The 11,660-nt window shown below is 46.1% G+C and overlaps 1 protein-coding gene across 2 annotated transcripts in view; it reads right to left on the bottom strand.

Annotated features, from left to right (window-relative positions):
* Positions 1-4,875: 4,875 nt before the first annotated feature.
* The window catches only part of Nsfl1c (NSFL1 cofactor), a 24,554-nt gene continuing 17,769 nt past the window's right edge, over positions 4,876-11,660 (bottom strand). Inside the window, exons 6-7 of one of the 2 annotated variants that reach the window (XM_063284677.1) lie at positions 6,509-6,673; positions 4,876-5,269 (exon numbers count right to left, since the gene is read on the bottom strand). In XM_063284677.1, the coding sequence (XP_063140747.1) occupies positions 5,107-5,269; positions 6,509-6,673 (328 nt within the window). In that variant the 3' untranslated portion in view covers positions 4,876-5,106. The remainder of the gene's footprint in view (positions 5,270-6,508; positions 6,674-11,660) is intronic. The other variant, NM_031981.2, reaches the window with a different exon arrangement.

Raw genomic sequence — 11,660 nt, 5'->3', positions numbered from 1 at the left:
CAGTGGGGGCTGTCCCTGAATCTGTTGCCTGCTTGTGGATCCTCTTCCCCCAACTGGGTGGCTGCATCTGGTCTCAGCGGGAGAGAACACGCCTAGTCCTGCAATGATTTTATGTGCTGGGAGTTGGGTTGATACATGGGGGAGGGAGGGGGCTCCCCTTTTCAGAGGAGAAGGGGAAATGGAATGAGAGGAAGATCTGTGTGAGGAGAGGAGGGGGGGTTGATATTGGGATGTAAAGTGAATAAATAAATTTTAAAAATCCCCCAAAAATCTAAAAAAAAGAACAAAAATATCCAACAATGGAAAAAAGAGAATGTATTCATTTAGAGGCATAGGTTCACTCTGTCAGGGCCCTGGTCACAGGAGAGGGAGAAGACAGGAAGGACCTGCTGGCTTCCAGAAGTAGGCCAGGTGCTTTGAACCCCTCTCCGAAGAAAGAGGGCTCTTTGGGGTCTTGGGAACACGTGTCTATAAGCCTTTGGAGAAAGCCAAACAAACTCCTGTCTGTCTACTAGCCTTTTCCCTGTTCCTCAATCCAAGGTTAGTCGCACACAGGCTTCTCAGTCCTTAGAGTAGTCAGTTCCCTAGAGTGAGGCCAGGGGTCTACGGACCATCCTATAGCCCTTAGCAGGCTCTGTAGACTCCTGGGGTCCAGACCCTTCCTAGGCACCGAGTTCTCTCTGTGCCTGCAGAATCTCTCTCATACTAGGTCTGTGTGAGGCAGAGGCTGAGCACTGATACCACCTCCAAGTTCTCAAGCTGTCTCCTGGAGACCCCACTTCCTGGCCAAGGGGAAAGGAAAGCTTGTTTCCCTCCCTTGAAGACTTAAAACCTTTCAGCAACTTTAAAGAAAATTCTTCAATAAGTTGACCTTGTTGTAGGATGGGAAATATCACATAACTCTTTCAATCTCTGTGCAAGCCCTGTGTGTGGACAGCATCTTACCTTGGGTTGTAGGGATACTTGACCCCCTTGTCTCAGGGACCCAGTTTCTCATCGTAGTCTATTCAGCTGGAACTCTCCTTGAGTCAGGAAGGGTCTGCTCAGGATAGAGAGGGCATGAGGATGAATGCAGATGATCCTTGGTATGAGCCTTAGTTCTGTTATTATTAGATATGCCCTTGGAAAGGTTTCACCGATTCTATGCATCTGCAGTTACTTATAAGGTGCCTGGTAGTCAAAAGGCAGAGTTTCCCCCTGGATAATCAAAGCACTTGCCTTCTAAGTACTCCATTAAGGAGGTCATGCCTGCCCAAGTGCTCACATGACCTGGCTCTGGTAAGGAAAGATATATAGATGGCAACTATATTCATTATTAAGTTCCTCCTAGAGTCAAACATTTCCCAGATATCTTTAGTCCCTACAGTATAGGATGTGGGGTAGGGGTACATGACTACTATCATGTCTCTAATGGATGAGATACACGAAACTACAAAAACTTAAGTGACTGTTTTAAGATCATATCTAGCAGAAAATGGAACCTAAGCTCAAAGCCAGATCTGTCTGTCCAGAACACGTCTGCTAAATCTGGCTCTTATGGGAAAGTTTCTTCCCTGACCCCAATTTTCTGCATCTGTCTGTCTCTGTCTACTTCCCACCCCTACCCTGTCTCTCTAGGGTCTCTTTACATAGCCCCGGTCGTCCTGGAATTCATTAGATCACCCTGCTTCTGAGTATTGGGAATAAAGGCATGCAGCACCAAGCCCAGTGGTTTCCCTCTTTCAAAGAACCAATCCCCAGGCATCCTTCATCACCCAATTCATAGGTGCTCTCCTCTGGACTCCTCCACACTCGCTTGTCATCCCTGTCACCTCTGTCCTTGGGCCTTTTTCACAGCAGAAAAACCTGGAAGTCTGGCTTTGCAGTACAGCAGTGAAAGGTTCAAATGTAGTTCTGCCCATTTTCCATTGGAGGTAAAGTACAAAGTCAGTGCTAAAATAATGGCTGGCCTTCTTTGTGGCCTGGCACAACCTCAGGCTCTCAGTAGGCAGTAGCTGGTAAGCCAGGTGCTGAAATATTCTCTTCACAGCATGTCCCACCTCCTAAGTTCACCTGGTTTTAGTCTGCATTTTTTTTTTTTTTTAAAGAAAACTATCTGCACAGAAAGGAGTAACCAATGTTCTTCAAAAAAAACCTACCTCTACGGCTGAGCGCCTACTGGAAAGATTGGGAGTGTGTGTGTGTGTGTGTGTGGGAGTACCCTTTATGTTAATCTTAACTCCATTTCATTTTCACCTTCCCCTTTACTGCTGAATAGAGAGCCAGGGGTGGGTGAAGAATACAGAACACCCTGCCCTGGTAGAGGTTCAGCTCTAGTGAGGGCCAAAGTAAACAAACACACAAATGGACAATATCTGCTGTATCAGGCAAGGAGCAAATAAACAAGGCAGAGAATGACAGAGGACAGGGGCTGATCTTGCCAGGTCCCTTAGGAGTTTCCAGGCAGAATCAAATGCATACAGGGCAATAGAGAATAAGGACATAGTGTATGGTTACTATGGTGAAAGGAGCCCTCTACTGGGTGAGACAAGATGCTGGTCAAGGGCAGATTCAGGGGGCTATGGAATTTCTGCTTACTCCATGTGCGGGATGAAGGAAGCTGGCCAGGGAGCTAATGTCAAGTAGTACCTATCAAGTGGCTATGAAGGATAAAGCTACTGAGACTGGGTCCACCAGGGTCCCCGGAGAAGCTATGAGCCCTGCAGGTACCTGAGGCTGCTGCTATATGGGAAGGACTCAGTTCTCTTTAGGGGGCTGGCCACTGGGAGTTTGACCATGCTCCAGTAAGTATATGGGCAACACAAATTGGACTTGGTGTAATTTGGGTGTGGGGAGAGCACAAGGGTAGACCTGAAGGGAATGGGGATGGGAAGCAAGCGTGAAATTCTCAAATAATTAAAATACTGCGTTGGTGATGGGGGTGACAGAGCTACTGAGATTGACCATATGCAGGAGCTGGCTCAGATTGGGAACAGCTTAGATGCTTCAAACTCTGGAGTGTGGCCTGGAAGAGGATGGGAAGACGCAGTCAGACTGTTAAACAGAGCCACACCCATCTGCAAGGAGGAAGACCTTTTATTTGGGCCTGAGAAAGGGTTTCAAGATAGCAGCTGCCTTCAATCTGGGGGTCAGGACAGCGGGTTAGGATGTGGGAGCAGCAGGGAGCACATGTCTGCACCAGCTGCCTTTAGTGAATTCAGGTCACCACCCTGCAGAGTCTGCTGGACAGGGGCATCCTCTGTAGTGTTGGTGGCAAGAAACAGCTAGTGACACTCTGGAAGGAACTGCAGCAGTATCATCCAAAGCCGAGTGTGCCCATCCCTGCCTGCACGCTTCCTTTCTTCCATGATCATCTTTTAAGGAGGAACAGATGTATGTAGTGAGACAAACAGCACGTTTCTCTGGACAAGCTTGAACTGCACTTGTGAGAAAAGGCATCACGGAGCCTGGAATGGAGGTAGAGTAACTTCCAGACCAGCCAGAGCTAAAAGTGGGACCCTATCCCCCAAAAGAAAAACACAAAACAGGCATCATAACTAACTTACCTTTACTCTGGTGAATATGAAGTATTCTTCCATCAGATCAAGACATGTCCAGGCATTGTAAGGCACAGCCCACTTAATTCCAAGTGATTCCCTTACTTTTCATGAAATGCTAGGATGATCCAAAATGCTGCAGTTGAGAACAACTGCCGAGTTCAACAGCCCAGGACAAGTAGCTGGAGTATCTGATGAAAGCCCATCTGGGTGGACAGATGTTTCCATCTGAGCCTCCAGAACAGAAGCCCCTAGCTGGAAACAGCCTTCCTGGGCATGGAGCCCATTCTATGCAGTTCCTTTGGCCTTGGGCCAGGCACAAGACTGGGGCAAGTTCGAGCAGCTGCCATCCATACTTACTTCACAGGTGGGGAAAAACCAGAACCCTTGGCAAACCACTGGAGGATGTAGGCTACAACCAGGGAATAGAAAGGGCCTGAATTCTGTAGGAAGGCCTGGGTGTCAGAGCACAGTTCCTGGAAACTTGCCCATGTACGCTACCATTTGCCAAGTGTGACCTGCGCATGTGAAGTGCAGAAATAGTGGTGCTGCCGACTTCCTTCCAGGCAGCTCAATATAAAGGACAAACTCTACTGTCCTTGTTCTGTTTTTAACAACTAATTTTTGTTCTTCCAGACCTTTGGTTCTGGCTACCTTCACATGCCAGAGGCCATATTGCAGGAGATACTGCAGCCCCAGCAGGGCACTGTTTTCCAAGATCCTGCCTAAGGATGCTTCTTGGTAGCTCCCAGTATCAAGGTGAGTCCTGGCTCAGGGCAGGGCAGGGCAGAGTGCAGTAGAGTCAGGGAGGCAGAAGAGGCTCGCTCTAAGTTCCCTACTATCTTCCTCCTGCCTTCAATGGTGTAGGTCTTCACTGGGCTGGGTTATGCCTTAAGCTGCTGCAAGTCAAAAGGTCCACAGGGCAGGCAACAAGTATAAAACAGAACTTGTGCTCCAAAGCTACATGTTAATTACATGTGCCCAAATAAAATTTGCTTCTCGTTAAGACTCTTGCAACTACAACTACAGTTAATGGCACTCAAGATGCATAAATACTCATCCCCACACTTGAATCTGCTGTTAGCATTAGTGTCATTTTCTGCTTTTTTCCTAGATACCTAACTGAACCCACATCCCAATGTGAAGAAACCCTCCATTCCAGGAGGAACCTCCACATGACCATCTGGGCAGGAGGACACACCAGGAGAGGAGTACGTGTGCCAGTGACTTTATGCAGAGCACGAAAGCAGAGTCCCTTCACCATGCCCCGAGATAAGACTTTCTAGCAATCAATCACAGCTCCAGTGGAGCTTCTATATAACAGAATTGGTGGTAGTTCTTCAATTTTTTGTGTTTTTTATTTTTTTTCTTTAAAGTCCATTGATCATCACAAAAACCCAGGAAATACAACTAAAGAGAAAACAAATGTCCAACTGAAGTCTAAGAATCCAGAGCTACGGACGAGACGTGGCACTGGAAGAGCTAGGTGTACAGGGGGCAGGAGGTAATCCCCACGGGCATGGCCACAGTCATGGGGGACACATAGGGAGGTGAGGCAGCAGCTGGGCGGTTATGTTAACCGCTGCACGATGACAGCGTTGAGAAGATTGGCTTCCTTCAGGGTTTGGTTCTCATCAGCCAGCTCTTTGTTAGGGAAGGTAGTCATAAGGACAAAACTGGTGGCAGCCATAGCCGGCCGTGCATCCACGATGAAGAGCCGGATGTCGCTGATCCTGGAGGAGTAGGGTAAGTGGGAGGTAATGAATAGGGTCTCTGCCTTGGCCCCCAACCCTGGCCTTTGGGAAGAGGAATACGTCTGAAGGCTCCTTCTCGCCTTGCCTGTTGTCCTGTGTCTCCTCTCTACAAGCAGCCAAAGCACATCAGTCTCATTTCTTCCCCTGTCCAAGGCCCCCCACCCATTCCTGGCAGGTACAATCTCCTGAAGTCCCAAAGCCGGCCTTATTTTGCTCTTCTTCCTTGCTCTCATATCTCTTCTCCTTTCTTCCTTCCACACTCTGCCTTCTTTCATCATTTCTATTCTACTTCAGGACTCTTCACAAAGGGCTGTCTTCTATTGTTCCCATCTTGCTATAGAAGTGGCTGTAAGCACACACTTCTGGGACCATCTGACTATATAGCCTATGCCTACAGGCCATGAATCCCAGCAGGGTAGACACATCTTATTTGGGTGTCATAAGGGGCACTTCTCAACTATATGTCAGCAGCACCTCAGTCCTAGGAGCCCCCTCCAGGCACTTTTGTGCAACTGGGAATCACAAGGATACAGTCCCTGGAAATGGAGTTCTTCCTTATACCCTACCAACAGAAGTCTCTTCCTGCCACTAGGTAGTAGTGGTTCATGAGAGCCTGGATACACAAGGTGCAGCCTAGACCCTCACCCACACTCTGTGCAGGCTGTCACCGGGGCAGGGTTAACCAGTGAGGGGGACTAAAGCAGTAACTGGTTGGTGAGATGGGTTCCCTCTGAGAGGGAAGCACCAACATTAGGAACACTTGGTCATCACTCAAAAATTGCCAAACTACTAGTGACGCACATCTGAGTCCTGGCTTAGTTGGCCCACCATGGATGAAACTTAGACATCTTCTTTGAAAGAAAAGAGCTGCTAAGTATCCACACTTGTTATAGACCCTTAACACCTCTCCTGCTAGTCTCTTCACTCAATGGTGCCTTACTTTCCCTAAGTTTAAAGCCACAGAGACACTTCCTTTGAACAAGGAACCTGGTAGCTTAATCCTAATGATGAGGAATGAGACCTACAGATGAGGCACGGACAGACAGACAGACCCAGCTACTTGTACATTCATCATCCCAACCCACTGCCTCCTCCAGGGAAAACATGGATTGCTTGATGGTGTTCACGAGGGAGAACAGCTGCCTGCTTCCCACACATCTATGCTAGACTCTGGGACTAGACACTGCTGGCAAAAGGTAGTTCAGATAGAGCAGGTACCTGTGGCTGTGGTTGAATTTCTGCACCAGTCTCCCGCCATCTGCCAGTCGGATTTGGATGTTCGTGGTAGGTTCTGCCTCATTGATTAAGATGGACGAGCTAGCTTTGGCTTCATTTTCTGCTTGCTGGGCTGGAGAGCTGGTGTTTAAAACCTGCGGGGCCGTGCTGAGAAGAAAGAAGTACATCAGGGCAGTGTAGAAACAAGGCCTCTGAGGCACAAGGCAGAAAGCTATGAGTTCTCACTGAGCAAACCTGCCCAAACCTGTGTCTCATACTGTTTGTTGTCCAGAAGAATTTATCTCTAACTGCAAGCAACACTCACTCAGGTCAGGTGCTCAATCTAGGTGCCCTATGTGACAAAGTCTAGAAAGAGGACAGCTTGTACTTGTAGAGATGAGACGGTTGTGAGGCGTAGAACCCAGATCAGCATGTCTCAGCTTCAGTGACATGGCTGGAGGATGCGTTCTAAATCTGTGACCGAGGCAGCCTTGGCAAAATTGTGAGTGACTGGTTGTGTTATGTTCTTCAGGCAGGCGCCCTCTAGTACAGTGATTCTTTTTTTTTTTTTTTTTTTTTTTGGTTCTTTTTTTCGGGGCTGGGGACCTAACCCAGGGCCTTGCGCTTCCTAGGTAAGCGCTCTACCACTGAGCTAAATCCCCAGCCCCTAGTACAGTGATTCTTAACCTTTAATGCTGAAACCCTTTAATATAGTACCTCATGCATAGTGACCCCGAATCATAAAATTATCTTTGTTAATACTTTGTAACTGTAACTTTGCTACTGTTATGAATTGTAAAATATCTGTGTTTTCCAATGACTTTAGGTGACTGCTGTGCATGGATTGTTTGACACCCTCCCACGTCCCCCACAAAGGGGTTGCAACCCACAGGCTGAGAACTACTGCTTTACTATGAACTCGCAAGTGCATTTCATATGTGCCAACTATGGTGTGGTGAAGGATTCCTAAAGGTCAGCCAAGGTTAGCCACACAATGAGCAGGATGGAGCATCTGCCAGTTTATTTGTGCTCACATCTTAAGAATGAGATGGACCAGGATCCAAATTCACCCATTAGCTGTGTGGCCTTGGGCAAACCAAGTTCCATTTTTTAGTTTTTACTGAGACAGGATCTTCCTATGTAGCCCACACTGGCCTAGAACTCACTATGTACCTGGGCTGACCTAGGGCATGTGGCAATCTTTCTGCCATCGCCTCCATAGTGGTACAGGCATGCACTACCACATCCAAGTTTCAGTATAGGACTTTTAACAGGACTTGCAGTAGCAAGGACCTTAACGAGGGTCACACATGCCTGTCTTGCTAAGCTTTAGTGAGGATTAAAGGGAGAATTACATAGTATACTTGGTGTGTCTGACAAATACGACATACACAAGGTCCCCATTTCTTTACAACCATTCGGAGGTCTCCTGTTCTCTGAATCGCTTACTAGCCCAGCAGATGATTTGGCCTCCATCTCTGAAGAGAAGGAAGACTACTAGGTGAAAGCCCCCAATCTTGGCACAAAGCTTTCAATTAGGCAGGTTCCCAGACCTTATCCTTCCTGTTCCTCTTTATAGCCTAAAAGGGGGAGGGAGAGTTAGAGAGATGGCTCAAAGGTTAAGAGGTCTTGTAGAGGACCTCAGTTCAGTTCCTAACTTATAACCGCCTTTAACTCCAGCTCCAGGGGATCCAAATCTCCACCTTCCACAGGCGTCTGTACTTACATGCACATAGTCACACTCACATACACAAGTACACGTGGCTAAAAATAATAATAAAGATCTCTAAAAAAAAAAGAGTACCCTTAAAAAGTCCAACTGAAAGTTCTCTTCAATGTGTGTTTCACATGACCCTAGTCCATTGACAAATCTGAAAAGTTCAGGAAATACAACATTTCAACAGCTCCATTATTAGACACCAGCCTATTCAAGTTCTTGTGAGACTGAAGTGAAGGCAAACTCACTCAGTACTAGGTCCTGCCACATGTTACACAAGTTAACCTTCTACAGAAAAAGCACTTCATGGATGTATTTAGGAAATGCTACCCAGGAACAATAAATAGCAAAGAATGGCCAAGAAATGGACTTCCTCTTCTGTGAAGAGATGGGGGCTGAGAGAATTAAAAGTGGAGCTCAAAGAGTAGCAACCATGCTTTCATTCGTGAGGAGCTGTTTTTATGTCAGATTCCTAACCTGTAAGTCCCAATCCTGGGACAGTGCCAAGTATCATGCTACCTGTCTCTTCTGGAGGTCCTGAGTTCAATTCCCAGCAACTACACGGTGGCTTATAATCATCTATAATGAGATCTGGTGCCCTTTTCTGGCCTGCAGACATACATGCAGGCAGAACACTGTATACACAATAGATAAATAAATCTTAAGAAAAAAATTCTTTCTCAGGCTGGGAAGTTTAGTACCAGTTCAAGGCTAGCTTTGTGCTACAAAGGCAGACAGAGTTTTAAAAACTAAAACTAGACCTTGGAAAGGACTTGGGAGTCATGCTTTTGATCTTCTTCCCAGTGTAGCCATACTGAATAAATCTTTTTCTGTGTTTCATTATAAAAGAGAGCAAGCTGAGGCACAGTGAGGTAAAGTTCTCAAGCAATGGTCTGAGGTGGAGGACCCAGGGCATAATCCTAGCCATCAGGAGGCGTCTAGTGTGTGCTCTTAAAACAGGGTTAGGCCTTGGAGTTACAGACACAGGCAGAATTGGGGAAACTGACCTAAGATTCACTTTCCTTAATCAAACAAAACCAATAAACTAGACTTGATGTGTTTGAGAGAGAGAGAGAGAGAGAGAGAGAGAGAGAGAGAGAGAGAGAGAGAGAGAGATAACAAGAATGACAGAAGATGAAGCTGGGTAGGTAAGTAGGGTTGGGATTGGGTGAGGGAAGGTGAATATGGTCAAAATACACTGAAAGAAATTCTCAAAGATTTAATAAAAATTGTTTAAGAAAAAAGTAAACAGCCAGACGTGGTGTTTTATGAGTTTGAGGCCACCCTGGGTGACACAGTGAGACACTATCTCAATAAGCCAAACAGACAAACAAATTAAGATTTCCCAGAAGAGTTGAGAAAGCAGCTCAAAGGACATGTTGCACTTGGCATATACTAGAGGCCCAAAAACTTCTGTCGCTGTTCACAGTTATCTCTAGGATAGTGTTGGCAGTAAGAACAGAGACTAGAAGGAGCCTAGTCTGGCACTGGTCAGTACTGTGGCCCCAGGGAAAGGCCTCATTCTCTAAGCTATGGTTCTTTTATGTAGACCGGGGTAAAGTAGTATTAAAGCACTAATTATAGAAATGCTTAATACTGCACACAGCAAACAGCAGAAAACTTCAAACATGCTATCATTCTTAAAGGTCATCAGAATTTTGGAACAAGATGTTAGGTCTAGCCATGAGTTCTAAATGATCTTTCAGAAAAGACAGAAGAGAGAAAGGCAAATACTCCGACACTGAGCTTCATGATTAGTTAAGAACAATATACTACCCTTCAGCCTGCTCCTTTCTGCTGGGACGGAATGCTAGTCTGCTCTCTGGAAGAGGCTATATCCTGAGACATACCAGAGGACCCACTGCACTCAGGACATTTGATATCATATCCTGAAGCATACCAGAAGAACCACTATACTCGAAACATTTGATCCCACATCCTGAGGCATCCCAGGAGATCTGCTGCACCCAGGGCATCTGACACCACAACTGGAGATGTCCCAGGAGATCCACTGTACCCAGGACACCACAGCTTGAGGGCAGCCCAGGAGTTCCTCTGTACACAGGGCAACTGGGCAATTGACACCACAGTCTGAAGACCTCTCAGGGGCTCTGATGCATGTAGGGCAACTGACGCAAAAGACTGAAAGGCTCCCTGGAGTGTGGTTGCACACAAGGAAACAGAAACCACAGTCCATTGACCCCGACCCACCCCACTCTGGAGAACAGCTTCTCACAGGACAACATTGTGACTGCTCCTCTGAAAACCCAAGAGTCTGAAGGCTTCCCAGATCCACTGCAGTCAGGGCAACAAATCAGCTACTTCTCTGCCCCTCTGAATAACCCCCAGTTAGAAAGCCCCACAGAAGGTCTGCTAGAGCTAGGAGACTTGTTGCAACCTATGGACAACAGGGGTAGACTTCAGACAGAGTCATCCAGACCAGCAAACACAAGATGGTGAGAGGCAAGCGCAAGACCATAGGCAACAGAAGCCAATGTACTCAGGTATCATCAGAACCAGTTCTCCCAGCACAGCAAGCCTTGAATACACCAACACACTTGAACATCAGGAAGCTGACCTAAAATCCCATCTCATGAAGTCCTTTAAAGGGGATATAAATAACTCACTGAAAGAAATACAGGAAAACACAGGTAAACAGGTAGAAGTCCCTAAAGAGGAAACGAATAAATCCCTTAAAGAAATACAGGAAAGCACAATCAAACAGGTGAAGGAATTGCATAAAGCAGTCCAAGACCTAAAAGTGGAAGTAAAACAATAAAGAAAACACAAATGGAGGCAAACCAGGAAATGAAAACCTAGGAAAGAGGTCAGGAATTACAGATGTAAGCATCAGCAACACAATACAAGAGATAGAAGAGAGAATCTCAGGTGTAGAAGATAAGGTAGACGAGACACAACAGTCAAAGAAAATTCAAAACATAAAAAATTCCTAACCCAAACATGCAGGAAATTCAGGACACAATGAAAAGACCAAATCTAAGAATAATTGGAATAGAGAAGAATGAAGATTCCCAGCTCAAAGGACCTGAAGACGTCTTCAACAAAATCATAGAAGAAAACTTCCCCAACCTAAAGAAAGAGATGGCCATAAAGGTACAAGAAGCCTACAGAACACCAAATAAATGAATGGGACCAGGAAAAAAAAAAAATCCTCTCATCACATAATAGTCAAAACACTAAATGCACAGAAAAAAGAAACAATACTAAACGCTGCAAGGGAAAGGGGCCAAGTAACATACAAGGCAGACCCATCAGAATTATACCAGACTGCTCAACAGAGAGTATGAAAGCCAGAAGAGCCTGGTCAGAGGTCATGCAGACTCTAAAAGAACACAAATACCAGCCCAGACTTCTACACCCAGCAAAACTTTCAATCAACATAGATGGAGAAACAAAAAAATATTCTAGGACAAAACC

The sequence above is a fragment of the Rattus norvegicus genome, chromosome 3 (assembly GCF_036323735.1).
Source record: "Rattus norvegicus strain BN/NHsdMcwi chromosome 3, GRCr8, whole genome shotgun sequence".
Lineage (NCBI taxonomy): Eukaryota > Metazoa > Chordata > Mammalia > Rodentia > Muridae > Rattus > Rattus norvegicus.
The sequence above is the reverse complement of the archived record's forward strand: the minus strand, read 5'-3'. Positions and strand labels throughout refer to the sequence as shown.